Source organism: Calypte anna, chromosome 20 (assembly GCF_003957555.1).
Source record: "Calypte anna isolate BGI_N300 chromosome 20, bCalAnn1_v1.p, whole genome shotgun sequence".
Taxonomy (NCBI): Eukaryota; Metazoa; Chordata; class Aves; order Apodiformes; family Trochilidae; genus Calypte; species Calypte anna.
The window spans coordinates 14050675-14078487 of NC_044265.1; the positions used below are offsets into that span (position 1 = coordinate 14050675).

The window sequence follows — 27813 nt, forward strand, 5'->3', positions numbered from 1 at the left end:
GAAAATACCAATTACTGAATGTTTTTTGAAAGGAATAATTTCAAATAGAATAAAGTCTGCCATGAAGGGAGCTTAACAGATTCCTGTTACTGATGGTGTTAGGTAATTAACACACACAAGCCTCATTAAAATTAGTTTAACCTCCAAAGCTGGACTCTAAGAAAGCTTTTGAAGGACTTTCATAAAATCCCTCAAGAATATGTGTTTTAGCTCTATTTTATTAACAGAATAAGGAACTACTCCCATTAAAAACAAACATGCTAGTGAACACCTTGGGGACCAGTACTGCAGCAGCATGGCTGCACCTAGCAGTGGCCTGAAGGGAAGAGAGCTCTGCTCAGCTGCCACACTGTGACAAGACTTTCAATCTTTTTTTATGTATTTTCTGAAAAATTTAAGGTAAGGTCGAACTTTACCAGCTGACCCTCATACCACATGGCTTCAGAGAGTGCTGAACATGGGGCCAGGGGTGGCTGTGATGTCAGCAAAGGGAGTACTCTGCCTCAGCTCAATCACCAGCTGCTTCTTCAGGACCAGGAAGGTGTAAAACTTGGCTGAAGCTTCTTTCCGGTTGTTTTTCCAGCAGAGCTCCCGTAAGCTGAAGGAACCAACCCCAGAGCTCTTCAGGTGCTGCACAAGGGAAGCAACAAAGTCAGGCAGGTCAGCACCACTGCCAGTGAAACCACCTCCCACCAAGTGGACACTGCTGCCCAGACTATCTGCTGCTTGAACACCTTCAGCAGGGTCTTGTCTTGGCATCTGCTTGGATATAAATGGCTCTTACCATTTCATTACCATTTCATTACCATTTCATTACCACTTCTTACCATTTCATGGCACTGCTTGCACCTCCTTTCACAATTCAAAGGAATAAAACCCACTGTGGACCCTGTTCTGTGGGTGCTCAGCCCCAGCCCTACCACAGGCCCTGTCACTCACTCAGCTGTCTGAGTGTTGCCATTGCTTGTTTTCTCCTGGCTACACCTGTATGTCACTGTTTCTTTGTGGGAGTTGCACAGAACCTTTGAAATAGGCTCACATAAAATATTTTTTTTAAAAAACAAACGTGTTTGGGAGGTGGGTTTTGTAGAGATACTCATACTTCATAGGAGGAAGGCAGCAGGGGCTTAGCATTGCAGCAAACAAAAAATTCTGGTGAATCCAGCAGCTCTGGGAGACACCACCACACCACTCAGAATCCTGATTTCCCACAGAAATACCAAAAAACCACAGTTACACACGGAAGTGAGAGGCAGCAATGTGAGCAACAGTCTAAACAGGAGATTTTCCCACATGGTCCAACAGAAATCAAGACCTGGCTTTGGCACCTCAGCACAAAATCCAGCACTGGTACCTGTAAGGTTTTCAGTAACTGAAGAGTACTTTTTCTTCTTGTTTCCTCACAGTCCTTCTGGTTCCTTGTTAACTCCTTGAGAGAAAACAGAACAGGAAGTTAGATAAGGTGTAAAAAGTAACACTCCATGATGAGAAGAAGGACAAGGATTCTTGGGTAACTGAAGGAGAAGCTGAGAGGAGAAGACTGCTCTTGTTTCAGAGTGTCTGAGCATTTCCACAGCCAGTGAGCTTCTCACAGCCTGCAGGCTGGGAGCACTGGCACACACCTCTCCCTCATCACTGAGCTGGGGAGTTCTGAACTGGCAAAATAGTCTTTAAATATTCCCAAGAAAGAAGACTGCTCTGTTCTCAGCTAATCTGGAGCTGTCAGCTTCAAGCACACGTACATTTGGGAACTTGGCTTGCTGGGGTTCAGCTTCTGGGCCCAAGGAGTTGTTTGCCAGCGAGGAGGTCTCGGAGAAAGCAGTTCCATCCTGCTGCTGGAGCAGAGAGGAGGATCAGTGGGCATCACTCTACACACAGAGGCATTCCCAATTCCAGAAATCTGCTCAAAGAGTTCACTGCAAGAAATATTCCCCAGAATTATTTCCTAGCTGCTGTTTCTTCCCACAGAGGAAGGACCTTGCTTGTGGTGTTTCTCCTACAGCTGGATCCAGGCTGGGCTCAGCCCAGACCCAGAGCCTACGTTTGCTGCTGCTCTTACACCCAATTTTGTCATTGTTTTTCAACTTGGATGAGCCTCATGTTCTCTAAAGAATCCCCTTGCACGTTACCCGAAATGAAGACAGCAGAAATAGATCATTTGTTATTGTTTGGAGTATTTCCTCAATTTGAGACACAAAAGATAATTTTTATCCTTTACAAAGATGATTATCTCCTCAGCACAAAGAGGCTGCATTTCATTTTAATGTTCCCTTTATACTTTAGTGATTAGGCTGTAATCTATACTGATTAATAGACATTTTAATTAATAGCTGAATTCATGGTGAGAATCTTCCACAGTGCCTATAAATAAACCCTCATGACACAACTGCTCAGCACTGTATCAGCTGCCTCTCAACATCCTTTTCAAAGGTACATTTGCAATGTATTTAAGTTGTTTTAAATGAAACCCTACCACAGAATGAAATCAATAAACTGAGGTCTCTAAAACTATGGAAACTGCTCACTGGAGTTTCACCACAGTTGTCATCAGCTTCTTGTCTCTTTTTCTGGGATGTCAAGATAAAGGAACCATTCCTATTTCTAATCCCAGTCTCCAGAGGAGCTGCCTCCTGCAGGTAACTTGGCTCTTCTACTGTCAGCATCTCTGCATTGATAAAAAATAAAAACCCCCAAGGTTTAAGAGGGAATTACTGTGAATTGCTGTCCTTGATAAAACACTGAAAGAGAAAAATCACACTCTAGTCCAGCACAGTCCTTGAGAGCAGAAGCCAGAAGGAGTAACCACAGAATAACAGGAACATCATTTCCAATAGGACCAGGGGAGAAAAGGAACCTTCCAAGAGAGTCTTTCCTTTTCTAAAAGTTGATCTTTATGGACTGGCAGGAGGTGTTTTTGCCAATTAACCTCTGCAGCAGCCATGCAGGTTGTGTTTCTAGCAGAGCAAAGGAGGGAAAGCACATCCATCGGTTTCTCAGAAGATCTCAAATGAAGCATTTCTTTGGGATTGATATTACCCAACCCACAATGTCCAAGATGCCAACAGAAGTTGTTGACATAAATTTAGTGAGTGGTTTGATTAAACTCAGAAGTGAGAAGATTTAAAAAAAAAAAAAAAGAAAAAAGAAGCAAACCAAGCAAATCTGTAGTTTTGTAGACAATTAGAGAAACCAAAGGTGAAACCAAAAATACCTCTTTATGCCACAAGGAAGAAAAAGACTTGTGTTTCACTTGTGAGCTAAGGAACAAAAGAACAGCAAGGTGATTCTAAAAACAAAAACCTGGAAAAAAAACCATTAGCCACCAATTTCCTCAATATGTAAGTGTTTTGGACTTCAATTTGTGTAACACACCAGCACCATGCACATCTCCTGAACCTAATGTAAACTAGAAAGTATTTCCTAACGACAGAATTAAAATACTACCTGTGGCATCCTGCTCCTTTCTTGTTTCTTCCATTTCAGACTCCTTCTGGATTCCATTTCTTCCCATCTTGAATTTGTTACTCTTGAAGCATTTTGCAAACAACTGAAAACAATTATTTTTATTTGTTTGCTTTCAGAATATCATGACAGACATCAACACAGAGGCACGAATCTGAGCTGTATCTTAATTACTGCAACCCTGAATTCAGGTATTTCTATTAGGTCAGCACAAAAACCTGCAGGTTTTTTTTGGAAAAAGTGATTTCTTTCTGCAGCTTCAACCTTGGCAGTGAACTTCATGAGGAAACATCTTAGGAACTGCTTGGATCGTTTTTCCTTGAAGTCAGCCAGGAAGGAAGGATGGAAGAAAGAAACATCTGCAGTTGTCTGTGTGGATTTCTTGCCCCCTGCACTGGTGTGTGAGAGCTTTTCATCCTCCTAAAGAGCAAGCTGCAGTTCTGCACCTCGACTCTAAGTGGTGAGGCTGTGCTGCTGGAAGGAAGGAAGGAACCAGCCGAGCTGTTCCTGCAGCTCTGTCTCTCGGAGCTACACCCAGAGCACACACGGTGCAGAGAACACCAGGCAGAGTTTACACCCTGGCTTTGATTATCACCTTGTATACACCTTGATCTCTTCTTGAGCTCATTACCAGCTCTGAATGATCCATCAGGGGCTGTGTGAGATCCTATTTCCATGAAACAAGACATCTTGCTTAGGCAAAAAGAGCAGGAAGGCTCAGAGCCAGAAGGGAAGGTGGGCTGGACCACCCAAAGTAGCCAAAACCAGATCAGGAACGTCCTGGTCCTCTGAAAGCCAAGTCCCTGCCTGCTCTCCAGCTGGAAGCTTCAGCTTCAGCTGGAAAAGTACAAAAGGAATTGGCATTCCATCTTTCCAAAGCTATTAACAATATTACAATAATAATGTTTAAGCCTTAAGTAGCTTTAAAGTATATGCAGGAGAAAGACATGGCCTCATAATGATGACAGAGCAGAAATAAACCAGAAAACAATAAAACAAAGTAGAAAGTAGGGAAGAAATTGACAGAAACCTTTAAAATTGTGCATTAGTGTACAGCCAGTCAGGTGAAATGCAACATCAGCTCTCAGGTGTATTTGTAATTTTTCTCTGGTGGAGATCAAAGCCTCTAGAAATGGTGTTTCTGGTGAAGCAGTTAGTGGGGAGGACACACACAACACTTGCAGTGACACTACACACCTGCAGGTTGCTGGAAGTTCAAGTAAAACCAAACCTGAGAAATCTCTCACAGTCAGACCCTGGATGTGCAGCACTCCTGTGATTGATACAGTGGCAGAGACAAGAGAGAAGGAATTGATCTTTACCATTTGCAGCTTGATGTGAACCACGGGCTGTGTGGCGTGGGACAGCAGCTTATCCACTCCTCCTGATTTCTTCCACATCATTGTTTTTTTAGTTGGGGGTGCAAGGTCTAAGGTAGCAAGGATGTCCCTGCAGTTGTTAAGCTGGTTGTGTATAGCATAGCAGCTGAGCTCCTTCTCTACATCCACGAGCAACTTCCTCTTTCTTTTATTCTTTTTCCTCTGGGTGAGAGCTAAATGAAGCATTTAAAAAAATAAATCCTAATATAGTCTATTCATGGAACATTTTGGCACAAAATAATCCCTGTGAATCAAAGGGACAGGCTGCTAACCTCCTGGAGCACTGCACAGGCTTGAAAATCAAAGTACAAGTGCACAGGCTGTTTCTCCAAAGGTGTTCCTAAAGCCAACTCATAACCTTGTACAGGAAATTCACATCTGTTTAACTACACAAAACACATGAGTTGTGCACTAAAGAACCAGGAACAGGAGGGCTTAATGAGGACACATGATATGCCAACAGGACTGAAGCTATCTTTAATCCATCAGGAAGTTAATTGTTCCAAGAAGTGCTGATTTACTCAACAGGTTTCATTACCTCATAATTAATATCTGCACTTCTCAGTTTAATCATGCAGGGATGTAATTAAGATGTACACAGAAAAGAGAGGCATGGGTTGGTTATACTGCCATAGCTTCCCAAAGATCACTTTGGCAGGATACAAAATTCCAGTATTCCAAATTCAACTTCTTTATCTCCTAACAATGACAGCTGGCATTTAGATTTACCCCCAGGAAAACTGAAACATTTTTCTTTTGGGGTCTTATTAAAATTAAAAGTTAGCAAACCAGAACTTTGCAAAGGCCTGGAAGTTTTAAGGTTATTATTTTACACATAAAAACCACAGATCTGTCACCAGCAGTAAAGCTGAGATGTCAGTTACACTCATGAACAGGCCAGGCTCTGCTGCTGGAGCTGCAGAGCAACACAACTTGATCTGGTGTGTGGAAGAAACTGTAAGCAGAAGTTTGGGTAGATTGGATTAATAATTAAGAACTGGGTTTCTATGGCAGTCACCATAAAACAGAACTCTGACAGGAGGAGCAGGTGAAATCTAAAGTGAGAATTATCTGTTTTGCAAATATTTTGACTAACAAGAAGAAAACCAAACGCACTGAACACAAACATTCAGCAAGAGAGTGATCAAGTTCTGACCTGTATCATCAACAGGCTCCAGCACAAACCCTTCTTCCTCCTTTAGGAAGTGCCTGGTTTCACTTGCTACCTGACTGGCTTCCCTACTGGGGGTGTCTGCACAGTGGGACCCAACTGGAAGAAAGCCCAACAAATAACCCAAATTAAAAAAGGTTTACAGGAGGGAATCACATCTCCAGCTCAGGACATACAGAATGGTGTCAGACAAAAAGGGTCAGAATTAGAAAATGTTGATTTTTGTCTGTAATCTGACAATCCCCTCAACCCCTCAGTGGTGCTGACACTGCCCACGTCTCTGCTGACACCAGAACCCAAATGGGCAGGTGGTGAAAGGACTGAAGAGCTGAGCTGGGGCCAGACCCCTCCTGACAGGAAGGTGTTTTGGGGGAAAAGTGTTGAGTTTCATCAGAGATCTGTTCCCACTGCCAGGCAGCTGCACAGCAACGTGGGCTTTCTGCCAAGGGGGTATCCACAAAGCTGAGTGGGAACAACTTCAGGCATTAGTACAGGGTCAGAGGGCTCATGAACAGACACCATGGACTCACTGTTCTCTAGCAGGTCCTGTGACAAAGGACATTCTTCCTCCATATTAAGAATATCTTTATCCAGGCCATTCTGCTCATCCCTCAACAGGATTTCTTAAATACAAAGGACATGTGTTTAATCATTCCAAGATCTGTAGCCATGAAGTAACCTCATGTTACTTATTTAAGGTAAATTCTGCACAAACAAGGAAAAGCTCAGCTCCCCCAGATGGCTGCCAGTGACAGGTCTGCCCTCAGTGGTACAGAAAGGAGAACACTGGTCTTCATTTTGAGGTTTCCACCTTTTCTTTGAGAAGTATGATATTGATTCTGTGTAGAAGGGATACATCTATAAATACTCTAAAGCATAAGGATGTAGAAGGTACTCTGCTGCCTTTTTTTATTACAACAATAAAGAAAAAAAAAACACCGTGGTATTTCACCTTTGAGAATGTAAATTGAATGTTAAACAGAATGTGTGAATGCAATGGCTTGAATTGAAAAAAAATCTGTAATACCAATTTACTTGGCAATGTCTAAGTGGTTTTAGATTAAGTGACAAGTAGGGGGGAAAAGAAAGGAAATGTGACTAAAACAAAAGACAGAGGGTTTATGTTTGAAAGCAACCACTTTCACCCTTGTTGCTTTCCTGTGCAAATAAAAAAATACTTTGAAAGAAACTAACTCTTCCTCTGTGCCAAAGCCTACCAATCATATCTGCAGCATCCTCTTCATCTCCAAAGCAGTCGTGCTCCAAGCAGAAGGTGTCCTCGTGCAGGGCAGACCTGTCCCCACTCAGGCTGGCAGAGTTGGGAGCAGCCACCAGGCTGTTGCTGCTCGTTAAGAAGCTGCTGTCAAAGGAGCTCTGTTTCCTCACTGCCTCTGGTTCTTCATCTGAGCAAACAGAAAACAATTTTCTGATGCTTCATCTGCATGGATTTTGGACATGTTTACCCGTGTCCTAATTTTACAAATAATTGTTAAATTGTCATGAGATATTCCATACCTCGAGTGGAATTACTAGTAACCAATTTTAGCTGATTTAGTAAAAAGCAGGACCTGTTGAGTTTGATTCTCAGTGTCTGATACATCACTTAGGCAAAGTACTTACACAAAACTTTAAGCATAAGACACCACAACAGCAGCATGAAGCTAATGAACTTTTAATAATTGCTTTTTCACCTGTGGGAAAGGCTCTGTACAAAATGTTGCATCAAACACTTTTCTTTATGGAATATGTCTAATTTCTCAACTTTCCTCACCAAAGGCTCTGTCACAGAGAAGCATATTGCCTTCATAACCCTCTGCCAGTGTGATGTCTTCAGCTCTGCTCCGATTCAAGGTGAAATGTTCAGCAACATCAATGGCACTGATAAAAAAAAACATTATACAAAATCTGGGGTGAGCTGAAGCCCGTTGACATTTAGCTGGAATGTGAGAACGTGTTTCTGAACAGTCTGTAATCCTGATGTTCTACTGAAAGCTCCCCCAAAACAGCTTCTGTTCTCTGTGGCACTGAAAGTCCCCTGTTTGATCCTCAAGTCTGTGGAGAGAGAACAAGTGTTTGCCAAAGCTGTTCACATTCAAGCTATTTAAGGTTTTATTGGTAGAATTCACTGCTTTCCATTTCCTCTTAAAGCTAAAAATAAGCATGTGGAAAACAGGTGCTGTGTGTTCATTAACATTTCTGTCTCTAGGGAAGGAGGCAGCTGCTTTCTGTACTGCCCAGTGCTCTACACACGAGGCACAGATCCCACCAGGCTGTGATCAGGTACAGGGCAAGACTCAGAGGCCCTTTGGGGGCATCAGAGCCATCAGAAACATGCCTCACCCTCCTGCTTTTTGTCAGCTTTCTGCATTAATGCTGACTTGTGTCTGAAGAGCTACAAAAATTGTGCTGGCTTTTCATCAGGAGCCAAGCTGAGCACTGCTGATAAAACACCCAGGCCCAAAGAGCAGCAGAGCAGAAGTTCAATGCAGTTACACAATGGAGCAGTGCAGCCTCGTGAGGCCAGGGCTGCCTTGGTCTGGCAGCAGGCTTTGCACCAACCTTTGTGTCAGCTCTTGAGGTCAGGAAGTTATTTGCAGGCTTCACTCAGACAATTTGAAATGAGAAAATCCTGAAATTCAAGTTCTGTTTCACTGGGAAGATCTGTTGATTAAATGGGCTTTGAGCTCCACACCAGCACAGTTCCTCTGACCATAGCTTTGCAAGGCTGACTGGCAGCTTAGGAGAATTCAGTTATCAAAGCAAAACAATTCCACCCAAGTTTCAGTCAGATAACAGCAAGGATATCTCTTACTTCTAAATACTAAAATAAAGAATAAAAAAATAGGGAAGCTTTTACTTCAGGTCAGGTAGTGACGTTTCAAAATCATGAAACTCTTCGGGTAATGTGATGGACTGGTAAGCAGCCTCAAAGTTCTCTTCTGGAAGGTCAACAAGTCCTAAAAGAAACAGAGAGCACAGCAAGAAAAGCAGTCAGCAAAGATGAGTAACGTCCTCCCAGGTATGCATGAGAAGACTACAAAGCTGGCAGGAAGGTTTGCTCTGAGCCTACGTAAGAAAAGGTGAAGCTCAGGCCCTTTGCCAACAGGATTCCAGAGTGGAATTCAAATCCTTCATTTCCATGTGCTTTAGCAGGCATGTTATTACAGACAGCTCCAGGAGAGTGCTGCTGCTGCTGCTGCTGCTGCAGAACCTGAACTGCTGTAAATCCATCAGGTTTAGCAGCAGCCACCTCAGGTCCCTGCAAGGTTCTCAGAGCTGACACCTGAGGTTTCTCACTCCACTCCAAATGACTGCCTGTCCTTTTTCTCTGCAGTGCCTGCATAATGCTGCTCCCCAGCATCAAATAATTATGAAGTGAGAGTGCAAATATTTGGTAGGCAGAGAATCCTGGAACAACTGGGATGAGAAGGGATTTCTGAAGGTCATCTAGCCCAAACTTTTGCTCAGAGAAGAATTAATTTCTAAGTCAGGTCACTTTTGACTATTTCTGCTGGTGCAGATTCCACAGCATCCCTGCACAGCCTGTTTCAGCAGCTGAAAGAACTTTTTGACCCCTTTATATCAAGTTGGAGCCTCTCTTACCAGAGTTGTGGCCGTTGCCCCCTGTTCTTGTGAAGCCCTCTCTAAGCTACTACAGTATCATTAAAACCAGACAGTACAATGTACTTGTTTTTAAGTGTTTCTTCAAGAGACTTCTAAATATTTACAAATAAGAACTAACTAATCCCAATCTTACCCCTGAGAATACTGTAGAGTGGGCATTCTGCAAGCAGACCAGGTCACAGAGCAGCTGAAGGCTGGCAATGGACACTGGTGTCCCATTCTTAGCCTTTTTTTAGGCAACAGTGCCTCCCCGTTTGGTGCTGAAGTACCACAAATCAATGTACAGCCCACTGGAAAGGATCCCACCATCTCTCCTGCTTTCCCACTGCCTGCGTGGCTAGAGCCCAAACCTCACTGCCAGGTCTGGCACCAGCACACTGCTAGACATGTTGTTGGTGTCATCGGAAATTAAAATTAATTATCTAGCAATGGAGGCTGAATTCAAGCTTCTCCTCAGAAGACACTGCTTCTTTGGAAGGAGTCAAAGGCCTGACATGGAATTAAGTTAAGCCAGATTGAACAGAGGAACTAATAAAAGTTCAACACCCTTTGGGATCAAAAGTGTGTATTTAACAGAAATACCTAGCTTTTATTTTTACAGTGGGGTGTAAAGGACTCTGTTCCTTGTACTCAAACTGTGACAAGGACACAGAAGGAGAAATGCAGATTTCTGTCCATACCTGGCCTAAAGGCTGTCTTCATTTTTGTCAAAGCTTCACTACAGTCTGCCAAGAGGTATTTTGCTTTTCTGTGGTAAATCCTCACCACTCCCAGCAGTAAGTGTCCAGTGGTTCGCAGAGCTATTGTAAACTTGGAGGATTTAAGAAGTTGTTCAGGAGTTAATATTGTTGGCAAAAAAACAAAAAACAAACCCAAACATTAAAATGAAATTATTACACAGCAGTAAAGAGTTGTTCTAAAATGCACAGAGCCCGATGAAATTCACTAATTCAGTGAATTAGCACTGGTACAGAGCTTTGCAAAGAGAAATTTCCAGAGCCATGAACTAAGTTGCTTCTGTCCCTAAATGTTGCCATCCAAAGCACAAGCCCTGAACTGATGCTCTTAGGGTATCTAAAACATCTCAGCTGGTTGTGGACTGAAAGAGCAAGTAGCTGCACATCTCCCAGTATTTGACACTTTGGTAATTTAAGCTACACCATCTTTGGCCTCAGTAATGCAAATCGAGGCCATAACTATGCCCTTATCTATGCAAAGTCCTCCTGCACCAAGCAAACTCAAGGTGGTTGTGGTGATGCCAACCAGCTTAGAATGGGAGACCTGGAAGAAGTGCACTGACACTGGAAGGATGGTCACACTGGAAGGATGGTCACACTGGAAGGATGGTCACACTATCTCAAAAGTTATTCACTACAAGATCAGCACAAGCGTTCACCTCAAATGGTCTGTGTACCATCTCACAGCAGTTTTCTTAGTCCCCTGACATTGGTTAAGCAGCTGGCTTGTCAGCCTTTTTGAGACAATTCCCAAATTCTGTTGAAAAATACCTGCAGCTGGTGATCAGAGTCTCCAAAGAAAGAGCAGAGTTACCCCATCACCCCCAGACCCCTGTGCAGTGACCTCTGAGCCAGCGATGCCCACAGAGCCCTCCCTGGAGCCCCATTCAGAGTGCAGAAAAACACATTTGGATATCTTGTGGTAACATTTTCTTAACACTGCACATAAATGTATGCCAGGAGTAAAATATTTATGTAACTGTGTGAGAACTGAATAAAATCAGTAGGAGTTTACCTCACATTGGATTTGAAACAGCCACACATTTGTCCTACTAAGTCAGCCTCAACAACAGCAATAGCCCCAGCCCCCGAGCTTACCAGATCTCATCACGTAACACCATACCTTTGGCGACATGATTTTTGCAATGGTAGCCTCTAAATTGCACTCAAATATGTGAGCTTTGGTGAGTTTCTTCTCCCAGTGGGCTGCGAGCCATATCTTAGCCAAGGGCCCGCGCTTGTTGACCAACAAATGCACGTAAAACATGGTGCCTGGGCTGAGGCTGCCACCTCCTCGGGACATTCTCCTTCCGAGGGGAAAAGGGTCCTCGGGCATGAAGCAGGGAAGAGGGATTTAGAGGGATGGGAGGAGGCAGTTGGGTGCTGAGGTGATGGGGGGATTTAGCGGGACACTGAGGGGATGGGGGAACCCAGCTGGGTGCTGAGAGGATGAGGGGGATTTAAGAGGACCTGAGGGAAAGGGGGGACCCAGCCAGGCACTGAGGGGATGGGGGGACCCAGGTTGGGTCTGCTGAGGGGACGAGAGGATTTAGTGGGACCCTGAGGGGACAGAGTGGGGGGATTTAGTGTGGCCTGAAGGAATGGTGGGATCCAGGTTGGCCCTGAGGGCACAGGAGGGATTTAGCAGGACCCAAAGAGCTGGGGTGGCACAGCCTGGGGTAGCTGGGGGGACGAGGGGGATTTAACAGGATCTGAGGGGATGGGGGACCCAGAGAGCTACTGAGGTGATGGGGCAGGAGGGGAGGAGGGGGGGATTTAGCAGGATCCTGAAGGGATTGGGGTGACCTCGCCAGGCGCTGAGGAACCCGAGGGGCCCTCAAGGGATGAAGGGACCCGGAGGGCACTGAGGGGATTGGAGAGGGATTAGTGGGAGCAGAGGGGCCGGGGGGATGGAGCTGGGCTGAGGGGCTGTGGGGGCTGAGGGGATCAGGGTCTGAGGGGGCTGAGGCAATGAGGAGGCTGAGGGGGCTGAGGGGGCTGAGGGGGCTGAGGGGTCTGAGGGGGCTGAAGGGGCTGAGGGGTCTGGGGGGGCTGAGGCAATGAAGGGTCTGAGGGGTCTGAAGGGTCTGAGGGGGCTGAGGCGCTGAGGGGTCTGAGGGGTCTGAAGGGTCTGAGGGGGCTGAGGGGGCTGAGGGGGCTGAGGCAATGAAGGGTCTGAGGGGTCTGAAGGGTCTGAAGGGGCTGAAGGGGCTGAGGCAATGAGGGGGCTGAAGGGTCTGAGGTGCTGAGGGCTCAGCGCGCGGCGCGCGGGCTCCCCTCAGGCTCTGCACGTGGCCGCCTCCCTGCGCGCTCCCGCCAAAACGGGGCGGGGACGTCGGGAGCGCGCACGGAGCCCCCCTCGGGAGCCCGCGGCGAATCCGCAGCCCGGGGAGGGTCCTGGGGAGGGTCCCGGGGAGGGGGTGGTCGGGTCCCGGCTCCCCTGCCCTGCTGTGTCCGCTGAAGCAGCTCCTCCTCGGGCGCTGCGGTTGGGTTTGGCACTGAGCTGCGGAGCTGCGTGCGGGCCGCCCCCAGGGGCTCCCGGGCTGGGATAAATAAATCATTCCGAAGCGGGGCTGGCAGGGGGATGCGGGCACGCCCCGCCAGCAGCACGATGCTGCTCACCTCGGTGTAGGCTCCTGGGAAGAGAGGGCACCTCCCCAACAGGCTCCTCCTCACATCTTTGGCACGATACGAGCCCGCTCAGGGATTCATTGCCCCAGCTCTGCCGTCGAGCAGGTCCTCAGTGAAGGAAGGAAAAGGAAAAAAAGCTTTAAAGCCCATCTCTTTGCAGGGGGATAAGGGTAAAGGTGTGCAGTCACCCCTCCACAGTCAGCCACAGCCACCACCCAGAGGAAAAGGCAGCGTGTTCGCACACCCAGATGCCACCATCCAGAGAAAACCCACAAAACCACCCCTAATTTATCAGCTCTCCCTTTCATGCTTTCCCTGCTTTGCTTTATATTCTGGCAGAACACAACAAAGTCTCCCGGTGCTGCCGAGCCCCAGCCCAGCACATCAGCTGCTGCCGTATCACAGGGCACCTCTGGTTCCCCGGGCTCCCCGCCGGCCCCGTGTTAGCTGAAGATAATTAGAGCTCAGTTAGCACCAGGAAAGTTTTGTTCCTCCTCCCAGTGCAGCTCTGCAATAAGTGGACAGCCATGCTCTGTCCGTCCAGCTGCCTTTGAGCCTGGGTATGCGCTGGGATGGGGCTGTTTGGGGAGGAAAAGGGTTTTCTGCTATCAAACAGCCTCGGAGTTATGCATCCCCAACGGGGACATGGAGTGAGCCCTAAAGCAGGAATCCACCGAGCCTGCCCTGGCACCCAGCAAAAGGGACACAATTCACCCCTCCCTGGAGCTGAGCTGATTTCCAGGGGGTGGTTTGCAGGACCAGAGACCCCAGGGGCAGCTGGCACTGCGTGTGCATCCTCATGTGCTCGGGGAGCAGCGAGGTGACATGGCTGTGGCACACAAGGGAGGCCACGATGTGCCAGGCACCTCCAGTCCTTCCCAACCTCTGGATCTCCCCGCTGATGTGCTGCCAGTTTCTGGCTCCTCAGCTTCCAGGCTGCTTTGTCCCTGACCTCCAAGTCACCTTGAGCCGTGCCAGCTGCGGGTGTTGCTCTGCCGTGGGATATTGTGAATATTAAGGAGGCAGGGATGAAATTTTGCCTGCACAGCAGGGCTGGGCTGGGCTCAGTGCTGCCAGTGGGCAGCCACAGCAGCTGTGTGCACCCCAAAACTGGGCTCTGCTGGAGGAGCTCAGGGGGACAGAGACATCTGCAGACATCCCAGCTCCATCCTGTTCCTGCTCCCCTGGCTTGTGGCTCCCTGCTGTCCATCCCATCCCCATTTAGCCAAGCAGTGGCATGGCCCTGTCCCCCACAGCCCTGTCCCACTCCTCCATGCTACTCTGTCTCCCAAGGTCCTTCCCTCTTTCCCCCTTCCCAGTTCTTTCCAAGCCCTCAGTTTTCCCATTCCAGCACTCCTGCAGATTCATCATGAATTTTGGCAGTGCTGTCTCTGACCTTGGCTGTCTCAGTCCTCTCTTTGCTCCTGTGCTGGCAGCATAAATCTTGTCTGTCTCCATCTCTCCTCCCCTTCCCTCGGTGCCAGGCCCTGGGGATGGAGCAGCCCTTGCTCAGCCAGCTCAGGATGGGGCTGGGGGATGCTTTTGGGGTGCTCACCCCACACCCTCCAGCCATCTCCCCTCCAGCAGAGGCAGTGGGACCCAGCACAGCGATGCCTGCAGGATGTGTCCCTCCAGCTCACCTGCTGCAGGCATCTTCTCGAGCACTTCTGTGGGTCCAAACCCACAGGACCCATAGGACCGAGGGTTTGGGATCTTGGCACCAGCACCCTGGGTCCCCGCAGTTACCCCGAAACGAGGGGCTCAGTGAGGGCTCTGCTCAGGACCAGACCACTGCCAGTTCTGGTTTTCCCTGGGAATTTGGCAGTGCTGGAGGCAGCAGCCCCGGTGCTGGCACTCTCTCCTCCCCCAGCCCTGCTCCCGCCTGTTCACAGGGATGTGCCCGCCTGCTCCAGATCCATCTTTTCCTGCTGATTCGGGACAATCTGTGTCCCGTGACCTACTTGTCTCCAAGCATCTTCTGCCTTCCTGCAGAGTGGGTTGGCACTAAAGCCTCTCTAAATGTGGTTAACGTGTCAGGATGCACTTACATTTATTTTTAATTCTGCTTTTTCCTCGGCCCGCTTCTGGATGCATCCCCAGGGATACTGTGCTGGGAAGCCTCTGAGTTTTGACACAGTGCAATGAGAGGAGACGGGAGCAGCGAGCGGATGGGTCACAGCAGGCACAGCCCCAGCTGCAAACATAAGAAATAATAAAATCATGTTTATTCCTGTCCCTGCCACAGTGAAAGGTGGTGGGGGATCCAGCCCACCCTGCAGCCCTCCAGCCCTGCTATGAGAAAATGGCAACCTCGGGTGAGAAAATAGCTAAAAACTTATTCAGAGGTTAATTTTTAACAGAAACCATTTAGAGTTTAAGGAGGGAGGGTGTTCTCACCCATCATTAACCTGCTGAGCAGCAGTGGCACAAGCCAAGCTGAGCCTGCTGGGACAGTTTTAGGAGATGGGTTGTAGGAGATTTCCATCTGTTGTCCCCAGCAGGAAAATGCCCCAGCACCGTGGAGCCCGGCATGGCTGCAGAAGGACTCCCTGGGGAGGGGGCACAAGGGCAGGGGGGGTCTTAGGCCATTAGCCCCCCATCCCACACGAGCTCACCCTGCATCAGAACATCATCCAACACAACCACGGGTGAGGCTGTGAAGGTGCCTGAGGCTTGTGGATGTGCTGAAGGGAATGGCAACGTGATGGACACGTCTTCCCGGCAGCTCTCAGCAGCCCACCCGCTATCACTCAGGATTTACGTCCACAGCCCCATCTCCAGGCACAGCTCCAAACACAGAAATAGAACACGGCTTATTAACAAACGAGCTAAAAGAGGGCTGCTGCCAGCAGGTCACTGCTGGGGCTCAGGACTGGATCCAGTTTCAGGTCAGTGCAAAGTGGAGCTTGGGCTTGGACACAAACGCCCTGAGAAAAAGGGAATAAATTCTGCGGTGAGAGGCGGGGGGCTCTGTGCCACGGGACTGCAGTGGGGCTGCAGCTGTGGGGGGCAGCTTGGCTCAGGGAAGGGCTCTGGCAGTGCCATGGGCTCATCTGTCCCAGGCTGGAGCATCTCATGTTAGCCCAAACCCAGATCAAGCCCTTAGTGTGTTCCCTCAGGGGATTTGGGGGCCAGTCGGGCGCTTGTGGGAGCTCCCAGTGGGCACCCAGCCAGGCTGGAGCCCTCCCTGCAGCTTTGGGGGGCTGGGGGATGTGGGAATTCGGGGTGTGGTCACAGTGCCCCCAGCCCAACCCTGCCCTGGGTCCCTGATGGGGACAGCTGGTTGTGGGGTGTCCCCCCAGCACCCCAAGGGCAATGTCCCTGAGCAAAACCTGCCGAGCCGCTTTGTCCCCCCCACCCAGACCCCTCCCCATGCATTTGCCCCCCCCTCCCCCGGAGTGCCCACAGAGGGTCCCGGGGGTGCACGGAGGGGTCCCTGTTGCAGGTGGAGCGTGCAAGGAGAGTGCCAGCGTGCAACCGGGAGTGTGTGCACGTGTGTGCATGCGTGTGCATGTGTGTGCACGGCTGTGCCCCCCGGGGCAGCCGCCGTACGTGTGCGTATGTGCGTGCACCGGCGGCAGCTCGGGGGGGCACCCACCGCCCGCCCCCGCGGCTGCACCGGCACCGGCCCGGGAGCGGGGGCTCGGCGGGGGTAGGCAGCCCGGCGCGGGGGGCAGCTCGGGGCGGGCAGAGCGAGGAGGGAGCGGAGAAACGGGAGCCGAGCCCGGCGTGGGGAAAGGGGCCCCAGCCCGGTGCGGGTACCGGGGAGACGTCGCGCTGCGGGGAGAGCCCGGCGGGGGAAGCGGCACCGGGAGGGGCAGTCCCGGGTGGGTCATAGGGACACGGGTCCCCGGGGGCGGGGAGGGGTGTCAGGCCGGTTAGGGGAGTGGGTCGCGCGGTGGGAGCCCGGTTCCGGGAGGCAGGTGCCGGGTCCAGGGAAGGGGACCAGCCCGGTGCGGAGAGCTAGTGCGGGGAAGGAGGGCAGCGCGGTCCAGGCGTTCGGGTCCTGGGAGTATCTCGGTCCAGAGACCCGGCTCCGGGGGGAGGGAGCATCCCGCTCCGGGGAGTCGCCTGCTGGGAAGGGGACACAGGGCTGTTCGGGGACTCGGCTGCGAGGAGGGGGGAGCATCCCGGTCCGGTGGGTCGCCTTCGGGGAGGGGGAGCATCCCGGACCGGTCCCGCGTCTCACCTCTGCCCGCACAGGCCGGCGGCGGTTCCATGGCGTCCCCAAGGGAACTGCGGAGCCCGAGCTCAACGGCGGGGTCGGGGGTTGGGGGCGTCCCGACGGGTCCCGGTGCCGGCCCGGGGCTGGCTCTGGCCCTGGGCTGCGCCCTGAGCGGCGCGGCCCTGGTGGTGCTGGCGGGGGCGGTGCCGCGGGGGGCCCGGCCCGACCCGGCGGTACCGGCGAGGCAGATGGAGCGGCTGGAGGAGCGGGCGGCCCGGCTCCGCGCACGCCTCGACCGCTGCACTGTAGCCGGCTTGGCCTTGCTGGCCCTGGGCGGGCTACTGCTCGCCGCCCTGCTGCTGGCCGCCGCCGCCGCCCGCCGCCGAGCCCGGGACGCCCGTCGCACCGGGGGCACCTACGGCTCGGTTCGGCTGCGGATGCGAAGGGTGTCGGCCGAGGGGACGCGGGCGCTGCTGGAGACCCAGCTCAGCCCCCCGCCCCAGCCCCCCGAGGGGCCGGGTTCCTAGCACCGTGTGCCCCAGGGACCCCGAGCTGCCCCGGGGACCCTCCCTGCACCCCAACACTGATGCCGTCTGGTGAGGCTTCACCCGCACCTGCCCGGAGGCACCTTCCTTGGCTCCCCGGACCCTTCTGCGATGGGAATTCCCCCCAGCAGCACCGGAGCCATGTGGGTTTGGGATGCCCCCCTGGACTGCACGGCCCCTGCCTGGGCTGTTCCCCACCACCAGCACCGGGGCAGCCTTTGGACACCCGCTCGCCTCCCTGGAACCTCCCCGGGCAGGGTCCTGCCAACCAGCATGGGGGTATTGGCACCTCTGAGACATCCATGGGGTTTCTGTGCCGTGGCCTTGGTCACAGCCAGGGCCTGGGACTGGTCGCTCCGCTTTGGGATGGAGCCTCTTCTGCCATCATCGTTTTTCTTAGTAACAGTTTCTTATCAAACTCTGTGGTGTAGCGTTGGCCCTTGCACTGCTCAGGGTGGAAGAGAAGGAGACAGCAACTGTGACCACCACCCATGTGTTGGGGGTCCAGCCCCTCACCACCCCTAGCCCTTGAACCCCACCAGCCCCACTCTGGATGTCGGGATGAGGGCTGAGACACTCGCCTGCCCCGTGCCGAGCATCCCACTCCCACCAGCAGCCCTGGAACCACCTCCTCAAAAATCATGGTGCTCTGTCTGCAGGAGAGAGGACAATTCCCAACTCCTCCAAGCGATGTGGTTCTTCTGTCCCCGTGTCCCAGGCAGCTCTGCCCAGCGGGGGGGCTGAGCCTTTGTGCTGATCCGAGGGCCTTTGTCTGCGGCGTGAAGGTAAAATTGCATCTGGGGAATTAAACATGAAGCATCATTAAAGCACAATGTTCTGTGGAAAGAAAAATCGGTATGAGCAGGATGCTGAGAAAGGGAAATAATTATCCCATAGGAAAATGCAGACCCACAAAAGGTGGTGTTCGTCATGAGCTGCCAGCAGGTTTTAATCCATCCCATAAATTACTCACTTCAAATGTTTCCAGGCGGAGGCAAATCTCTCCAGACAGCTGGACACAAGAGGAAAGTAATTTTTCCACACCGCGCAATTGCCTGGGTCCAGTTTTATTTTCAGTGCCCCCCTTGGATGCTGGGGACCATATCCTTTGCCCAGTGTTTTAATTTTTAACACATTGCAGATGTTTCTTCCCATTGCTGTGCAGGGCCATGTGTCCCTCTCCTTATCACCATGTGTCCCTCTCCCCATCACCATGTCACCCCTCCATGCTGTTTACTGCAGAGTCCTGGCAAACAATCTTGAAAGGTCTCACACCCACACCTGACACCGTGGTTAAACCACACTTGGGGCTGCCCCATTCTCCTTCCCTTCTTCATCAGCCTGGGGGGTGCTGGGGCAGAGCAGTGCAGTCAGCTAGAGCTGCTGGGAAGCAATCAAAAATATTCAAGGGGGGTGAGAAATATCTGGCTGGGAAAAGGGAATGATGGTGATGATGGTGTGGAGAGGAAGGTCACCAGCTCAGTGCAGGGGGGATCTGGGGGCTTTACTCACTCAAGGGAATTAGGTGCTGGTGGGTGGGTTGCAGCCAGCTTTGATACCCTAGAAAAGGTCCATCCCATCCTCTGGAGATGTGAAACACCTGGAGATGTGAAACACCTGGAGATGTGAAACACAGGCAGCGAAACCAGCCTGATGTGGGAGTGTTTCACCCTGTGTGCCAGTTCTGGATCCTCTCTGGTTTCTGCAGAAGACACGAGTTTTGCCAGAGGAGCACAGGAATGGACACCGGGCCATGGAGTGCGGTGCAAGGGCAGGTGGCAGGCAGCACGTCCTTGTCCCCTCGCTCACCACAGGGGTCTCCAGTCCCCCAGCTCCAGCGCTTTGGGGATTTCACCCCTTGTGTGCAAAGAGGGATGAGCCCAGCACGCCTTTCCCAATTCCCCATAACAGGGGCTGCTTTGTTTTCCTGTCTGCTCCTCCCTTACCCCGTGCCCAGGATACAGGGGAGCCCGGCATGCAGCAGCACCGGGGCTCGGCTGCTGGGAGCCAGCAGGGCAGGTGCCACCGGGCTGGGCAGGCTGGCAGATGGCCTGAAGGACTCTCCAGGGATCTCAAGCCATTACTGATAATCCAGCATCTCACTTCAAACGTGACATGGAAGCACCTCGCCGGGAGCAGGGAGGGCTGTGCCCGTGCCAAGACCGCACACGCCGGCCCCAGCCGCTCTTCAGGGCCTCCCCGTAAAATTAATTCGAGGTGTGTTGCTCGCTGTGCTCCCTTGCATGTTAATGCTTTCCATCAGCTAGGTTGGCAGCAGCTGTGCTGGGGACGGGGACACGGGGCCAGGAGCCTGGGCAATCCCTCCTGCTGGTGGGAGACCCGGTCTGGGCCTGCAGCAGGGATGGCTGCCCCAGCCCTGCTCCAGAAGGGGGTCTGTGCCCAGCTGCCAGCCCTGCAGATGGAGCAAGGAACGTGCTTGTGATCGGTGCCATGTCCCATCTCTGCCAGGCTGCGGGCAGCTCTGTGGTGTGAGCAGAGCCAGCTGCAGAGACCTCCTGTCCCCAGCATCTTCTCACCTGGCGAGGATCCTCACCCCCTTTCACCCATCCTCTCCAGAGAGCAATCGGTTCGGGCACGGTCCAGCAGTGGGCAGGGCTCGGTGCCAGGCATTGGCCCCTTTGCAGCCCCCCTCCTCTTCCACCTGCTCCCCCAGCTGCACATCACCCCCAGCCCGCCGGGACACAGCTCTGCAGACAAAAGCTTGTTTATCAGGACCCGCGCAGCCTCTCCCGGCGCTGGCTCGCTTTAATTAGGCTCATCAAAGCCGGCTGCGCCTCTCCCTCCCCAAAGGTTGCAGAACATGATTAATTCAGGCTCAGGAAGCAGCCACCTCCCGCAGAGAGGAGCCACCCACCCCTCCCCACCCCCTCTGAAGGCCAATGCCATTTCCTCTCCCCAAGCACCCCGCATCTCTCAGCCCCACGCAGTGAGCCCGGGGGCTCCTTTCTCCTGGAGCAAAACTGGTGGATGGGTTTGGGTTGCCTCAGGAAATGGAAGGGACAAGCAGGAGTGGTGGCCCCACCAAGCCCTGGGTCTGTCCATCCACCCCATCCATGATGTGAGGCCCACAGGTTTACAGGTGGGATTGTCCACCAAAAAGCACAGGGATGTGCAGGGGGGATGACACAAACCCAACTCCTGTGAACACAAGGATCCGTGCACCAGCCCTGGGGAGATGCAGAGAATGTTCCAGCTTCCCCCAGTGCTGAATTCCCACCCCTGCTCCTCCACCAGCACAGGGCTGCACTCCCCAGAACTCAGCTCTATCAGCAGCCTTTGTAGGCAAAGGGGTTTTAAAAGGAAAAGGGCTTTGGGGGAAAGAGACAGACAAGGGGATCATTTCCCCCTTTTTATTCCTGCCAGCAGTGCTGTGTACAGTGTCCTGCTGGCATCTGATACCCTGGAGAGCCAATTACCAGGAGGAGCAGGGCCAGCACCAGGGCTGGGCTGTCCCCCACTTCATTTTCCTACTAACAGCCACATCGTCTCAGGAAAGAGCTGCTGCTCAGGGGAAGGTACAAAGGGGGTTCCCAGCATGAATCCTCTGCCTCAGGGAAGGCAGGCACAGCCTGGGCAGAGCTTTGGGACTTCTCATGGTGGGGAGACCAATACAACACTGTTGTCAGGTTTTTATTTCAAGCTCATGAACATCCTTCCAAGAAATCAAATCCATGAGAAGAAAGAAAGAAAAAAAAAAAAAAGCATGAGCTCCTGACAGGAAAGATGAGCTGCATCCCCCAGATTAACTGACCTGGGGGGGGAGCTGTGGGGAAGGGAGGAGGTTTCCAGAAGGCTCAGGAGCTTAAGCCACCCAGATCTCATCCATCCTCCCCAAGCTGTTGGCAGAGTTCAGCCAGGCAGAGCCACACCAGCCTTGTGCAACAGGACTGATGGTAGGGAAATGTATTTTATACTCTTCTGCAAAACAAAGCCCACAGCCCAGCAAGCCCTCTGTGTATTGCCAGGAGGGTTCTAGCTTGGTGCCAGGTTCAGCTCCACCACAACCTGGAGAGCCAAGGTTGAGCCCAGCAGGTACCGAGCACTCTCCTGGTGGGCAGCACTCACCATGGTGCCTGGGGACCTCTATGTGCACCCCAGGGATGGAAAGCATCAGCTGAGGGGGGGAAGAGGGAGCAAGGGGAGGGCCAGGAATTCAATATATATCTCTGTGTTAAAGGCTTTGCTGGTGCTGCTCTTTCAAGCCAGTGGGTGCAGTCATGCAGAAGCTGATCTCAGCTGCTGCCAGGGGTCAGCCCAAAGAGACCCCATGGGTTGGTCTTTCCACCCCTTCATACTTCATCCTTCAGCTGGATAAAGAGCAAGAGAAATCATCTCTGAGAAATCATCACCTTCTCCACAGCACCCCAGAGAAGGAACCCCAGAGCACCAGGGCCACACTGGGAGCCCCAGGACACTCCCCTCCTGCAGGGCAGGACCACTTCAGATGGGTGCCAATGGCTGGGCACTCTCAGAGGAGCACAGAAAGAAAAGGACCTACTGCCTCTGCTTCTGTTCTGCACACAGGGAAAGCTTTATAGCCCATCTGACACAGGGAGGTGGCCCCAAGTGGGAAGATGAAAAACGCTGCTGGGAAGATGGAAGTCCACCAAACAGGGAGTGACGAGGGGGAAGTGCCCCTGCTCCCCAGGAGACAGCTCTGGCTGCAGCCATGAGGGTTCTCCTCACATGAACATGTCATCATAGCCTGGAGGGGGAAGGTGGTCAGGATCTGGCCTGGAAAAAAAAAAAATCAGACCAGAGTCACCTCGGGAGCGAGAGCTCAGTCCTGCAGCAACAGGGATGAGCAGGCTGGGGATATGGGACACAGACAAATACCCACCCGGATCTACCAGCTCCTAATGGACCAAAGGGGTCAAATCTGGCACCTGGGGGAACTGCTCCTGGGGGAAGGCGGCCTGGAATGCCTGCTGATGGGTCAATGCCAGGCTGTGGGAAGCCAGACCGGAGAGGATCCACAATCATTCCCCCACTCCGACCTCTGGGGAGAGGAAAGGCAGAGAAAGAGGTGAGATTGGCCTCGGTCAGAGGAGCACAGGGAGTCCCTGTGCTGCAGGAACATCAAGCACAGGAACATGGGGTTAAGCTGACACATGGGAAGGGAAGCACCCCTAACACACTGTGCATTGGGGCACAGTCCTACGGCTGCAAACACCCAAGCCAGGGCACCAGCAAACACCCAAATTTGGTGGTTTTGGTGCCAGCACAGCCCAAGCCTATCTGCAGACACACACAAGGGAGCAAGATCCCTGGCCTGCCCATCTTCCTCAGAGCCAAGGCCACACTAGACACTCAGAGCAGTGGAGAAGCAATTCCCTCCTACCCATTCCTGCAAGGAGCCACTTAGGACACCAACAATGGTTTGGTGTGACCTGGGAGGCTGCTTACCACTCCCTGGGGCAGTGTTGGACACCCTGTCCCTTGCTGTTGGCTCATACTGCTGTCCCTGTTCTCTGGGGTGAGCAGCATTTCCTACTCTGTGCTGTTGCAAGATCTCCCCAGCCTGGCCAGGGTCTCCCCAGCCCTTCCACAGAGCTGCCTGGAACTCGTTTGCTGACCACGGGTTCTCCTCAGAGCTGCCCCACACTGTGAGTCCCATTCCTCATGGCTGCCTTTGTGCAGACCCTGCGGGAGCCTTTGGACACCACTGCCATCACACAAGTCATTAACAACAGTGCTAATGAGTTCCATTAGGCCAGGCTGGCTGCCCAAAGGGCCCCGGGACAGCACATGCCTAGGAGTCTGGGTCTCCAGCCCCGGCAGGTGTCAGAACACAAATCTGCTTCCATTTACCATCTTTTTGTCATTTATAGAGAAACTTCTGATGAAGAGCTGGAGGCAGAGAGAGAAACAGGGTCCCCATCACAGCTGCACCCCCTCTCCTCCTGCTATCAGGTTTCCTTCCAGCCACCCAGGCTCCAGGCCTCTCCTTCCAGCCAGGCAGGACGTTTGTAGCTGGCCCTTTACTAGCCAAACCCACTGAGAACCAAGTCTTGCAAGAGGGGAAAAAATGTGATCCCCACAGGAGAGTGGTTCCCAAAAAGACTCCCCTGGGCCGCAGGACACTCTGCAATGACTCCAAGAACTGTTTTTTGTCTGACTATGTGCTTTTAACTGGGATGGAAGATGACAGGTTCTCCTTGCCCAACCAAACCAAAGACCAAGAGATGTATCTGTGAAGATCAGTCGCCCAGACAGCCCTGCTTCTAGCCAGGCTTTCCCTCAAGTGCCTCAGACAGCTGGGAGGCTCACAACCAGGACTTGGGAAGCTGTGGACTCGGCTCTAAGCCTCCCCTTCTCCAGACTGCTGGGCTGTAGACACAGCAGCTGGTAACATTTTAAATTAGAGGCTTACATTCACTTAACGACGTATTCAGCTTTGATTTACTGAAGGAATTACTGCATGTTAAATGAATACAAGCTGATCATTAAACAGGCACAGATTGCAGCCTATCATCTATGCAAGAGACGGGATCTTATTACAGTATTAGAACCACACTGAGGTTTAGCAACTGTCAATTGGTCCCTCGCAATTTGCACTGCTCCATCACCCTCTGCACTTAGAGACACTTGACTGGACTCCAGCTGCTCCAGGGAAGGTCCCCAGACACCCCAGCACCCTAAGGGCAGAGCAGGGGATGCTCCCTGAGCACCCAAAGCATGACCTCTCCCAGCCACACTCACCCAAGAGGGTCCAGGTCTTGCCCACCAACAGCGAAGGGGCTCAGAGGGGAAGGCCTGAAAGACAAGAGCAGAGGGAGATGTTCAGCCCAGGGGAAATGGGCTCTGTGGAGGGAGCAGAAGTGAGCAAGTGGGCAGGGCAGGCAGGGTGAGCATGGGTGCTCTCCCAAGGCAAGCACTGCAGCACCCAAAATGCCCTCAGACTCATGGGACCCCACGTGAGGAGCCCCCTGTGCCCATATCACAGCACTCCAGGGACACTGGTGTGTGAGGAAGGGGGTCCTGCTGCACCCACTGCTTCAGGCTGGAAATGTCCGTGGACACTGGGAGTTTCCATGCCAGGGGCTCCCCAAAAAGCCTGGCTTTCCAGTGACAGTCCTGCTTCCAGGAGAGCAAGGAGAGTGGGGCAGTGAGCCTGCAGCCAGCTGTCACACCTCCTTCCCAATTAATGTACCAATTATGTGTCCACCCCCTGCCTGTCTGCCCAGGGCCCCCTGAGGGACATCTCCCACCCTCATCACCAGTGGGGTTGAACAACCAAGAGGTGACACACAAGGCAGAAGCCACATCTGGTCCCCAAGAGGCAGCAGAGCCACCACAATGCTTTTGACTTCCAGCCAAAGGGGAGTGGGGGGAGAGGGGACAGCTGCCTGCCAGGAACCAGGGATGGCAGGGCACACAGGGGACAGGGAGGGACAGTGAAACAGGAGACTTGTGTCCCCTCTCCCTGGCTTTGCCAGCCACGGGTTTCAAAGGGAAAGCAGGATCAGGGACACGGAGAGGCTTCTAACCCACTCTTCACTCACCAGGATGGTGCTCTCGTGCCTGCTGGCTGCCAGGGAGGGATCCTCAGTGGGTCATGATCCCGGAGCAAGTCAGGATCCTTCTTCTCAGCCTCAGGCTCCTTTTTGGCCTTTTCTGCAGGGGCTCCAAGGGGAGCAATGATGCCTGAAGCAATCCTTGTCCTCAGCTCCTCAGTGTTCTTGTACACCCTGCAAGGAGAAGCACAGGGGTGGGCTGGGGAGGCCATGGTGAGGGGACACACATGCCCAAAGCACAAAACATGTTCCCAGCTGGCACCACAGATGGGATAGGGAAGGGAAACAGTGACAGCAAAGCTCTGACCCTATTTGAGAGGGTAGGGGTGCCACCCAGCCCAGGGGACTCCCATGTGTCCTGGCCATGCCCCCACCAGTTCTGCATTAGAGGAAACCACAACACACAGCACCAGCCTTTAGCAAGGGTCCCACCATCCCTGGATTCCCTCTTGCCTGCCAACAGCACAGCAGGAGGAAGAGGAGTGAGCTCCAGCTGCATGTCAGGGCTGGCTGGGGTGCCCTGGGGCTTGTAGGGGACAGGAGTGTCCTTCAGGCTTCTCCTAACCTTCTCTCTGCCCCCTTCCCCAAACTGATGGGACATTTTCTCCTGCAGAAAACTCCAGGGAAGCAAGCTTACTTGTGGAAATCGTCCAGGTGCTCCGGGTTGATGTAGTCAGCCACTGCCAAGGTCACATCTGCCACCTTCTGAGAACTGCGATCCTGGCACAAGAGAAGTGAAACACAGAGTCAGCAGCCCAGCAGAGCTGGGAGTCAGGGAAGGAGCAGCTGCAGCCCCAGCAAGGGGCTTCAGACACAAGGAATGGTTTTGCCTGCTTCCCAGGGAGCAAACAAACTCCTGGGTACAGCAAGACTCTCCCTGCTCACTCCCCCAAATCGGGGCTGCAGAGAGTGAAAGCAAAACCCCCCCTGGGCAGGTGCTTGTGGATAAAAGATCCACACAAAAGTGCTGAGCTGGGCAGGGGACAAAAAAGGGGCAACTCCTGGGCCACAGTGCACAAGGCAAACCACATCACTGGTGTCTGACCAGCTTCACACTGGGCCACATCTGCTGCTGCACAAGAAGCCCCCAGCACCCCCTGGGTCTGCCCCATCCCGAGGGACAAACATCACTGCGAGGCAGAACAAGGAACAGCAAAAACTTTCAGAAACGGGCCCTGCTGTTCTTTGTGCATTTTGGGTGGCAGAAGCTGCAGCACCTGAAAGGCCCCAAAACCCCCAGGGAGCAGCCTGGGCACTCACCATGACATTGAGGATCATGCTGTCTTCCACCACAACAGCCTTCAGCAGCAGCTCACGGGCATCATCCGTGGACCTGTAGCGCAGTGTATACACCTCCTTGTTGGCCTCCCAGCCGGCGGGCAGGAGCTCTGACTTCCTTTCATCAGGACCTGGCTGCAACAGGACAGATGTGCTGTTCAGACCCTGTCCTCAAGCCCAGGGGCCTGGGGTACTGGTTCTGTCTGCATAGAGAGGTTCAGGATAGGGTCTTGGTCTCAGGACAGGCATCTGTCAATGCCTTCCAGGTTGTGTTGTGCCTGCAGGAACAGGGATTTATGACCCATGGGCTGGCCCTGCCTGTTTGTCAGGTGCCTGTGCTGGAACAGGAGGGCCACAGCCACCTTTTGCTGAGCAGGAGGAGGCAAAAAAGACACATCCTGGGGGACGATGCTTTTCCCTGCACTGGGAACCCCCCTGCCACCACAGTTCCCCCTGCACTGCACAGGACACACACCTTTTGTTAGGGACTTCCCCCTGCTCTAGCACCAAGATCTCCCAACACCACAATGGCCCCTTCCCGGCATCACACCGACTCCTCCAGCACCGCCACCCTCGCAGCCCCCACCCAGGCTCCCCCCAGCACCACTGCGGCCCCTCAAACACCTCACCAGCCCGGTACCGCCGACGCCCGCGGTTCCCCACTTCCCCGGGCAGCAGCCGCCGGACTCAGCCGAGCGGCGCCGGCGAGCGGCGCTAGGAAAGGCCGGGGCTTAGCCGCGGCCTACGCGTCCCTCAACGGCGGAGCCCGGCGGGTCCCGGGGCGGCCCGTACCTGGTCGCCAGCTCCGAGGCAGCGGTAGCCATGCCGGACCAGCTCCCAGTGGACACCGCAGAGGAGCGCGTCCTGCGGGCAGGACACGGCTGCCCGCGCCCAGGCGTACAGCGGCTCCAGCCCCGCCATGGCCGCCCCGCACAGCACCGAGCGGGCGTGGCCGGGACCGCACCGCGGGGGAACCCGGGCAAGGCCCCAAGGGCCGGGCGGGGGAGAACCGGGAGCGGGGAACCGGGCGGGGGGGGAACCGGGCGGGGGAACCGGGCGGGGGAACCGGGGCCGCTCCTCACTAGAGGGCCCCCGTCCCCTGCGCTGGGCCGGGGCCGCCGCCCCCGAGTGGGAGGTTTCCCCGCGGAGGATCTAATGTCCCTTGCTCCTGCCCCAAAAAACCTGTTTCTGTCCCCAAAACCTGCTCCTGTCCCTGGCCCTTCATCAGTACTCGTTAGAGAAGCATTCCCCAGCACCAAAGGGACCAAAGCACCAAACGGCGC

The 27813-nt window shown here is 53.1% G+C and overlaps 2 protein-coding genes across 2 annotated transcripts; both read right to left on the bottom strand.

Annotated features, from left to right (window-relative positions):
* Window positions 1-441: 441 nt before the first annotated feature.
* RAD21L1 (RAD21 cohesin complex component like 1) lies at window positions 442-11712 on the bottom strand. The gene is made up of 13 exons (XM_030463363.1): window positions 11497-11712; window positions 10317-10446; window positions 8870-8969; window positions 7784-7890; window positions 7230-7415; window positions 6543-6635; window positions 5998-6111; window positions 4785-5014; window positions 3445-3547; window positions 2526-2665; window positions 1743-1832; window positions 1355-1429; window positions 442-630 (listed from the first exon to the last, which is right to left on the bottom strand). The coding sequence occupies exons 1-13, from the start codon at window positions 11707-11709 to the stop codon at window positions 442-444; spliced, it is 1770 nt and encodes a 589-aa protein (XP_030319223.1). The 5' UTR covers window positions 11710-11712.
* A 9929-nt stretch (window positions 11713-21641) lies between these two features.
* On the bottom strand, window positions 21642-27654 carry PSMF1 (proteasome inhibitor subunit 1). The gene is made up of 7 exons (XM_030463328.1): window positions 27323-27654; window positions 26513-26665; window positions 25890-25972; window positions 25241-25426; window positions 24438-24491; window positions 22576-22734; window positions 21642-22469 (listed from the first exon to the last, which is right to left on the bottom strand). Exons 1-7 carry the CDS (start codon window positions 27449-27451, stop codon window positions 22418-22420), a joined length of 816 nt encoding a protein of 271 aa, XP_030319188.1. The 5' UTR covers window positions 27452-27654; the 3' UTR covers window positions 21642-22417.
* Between the last annotated feature and the right edge of the window lie 159 nt (window positions 27655-27813).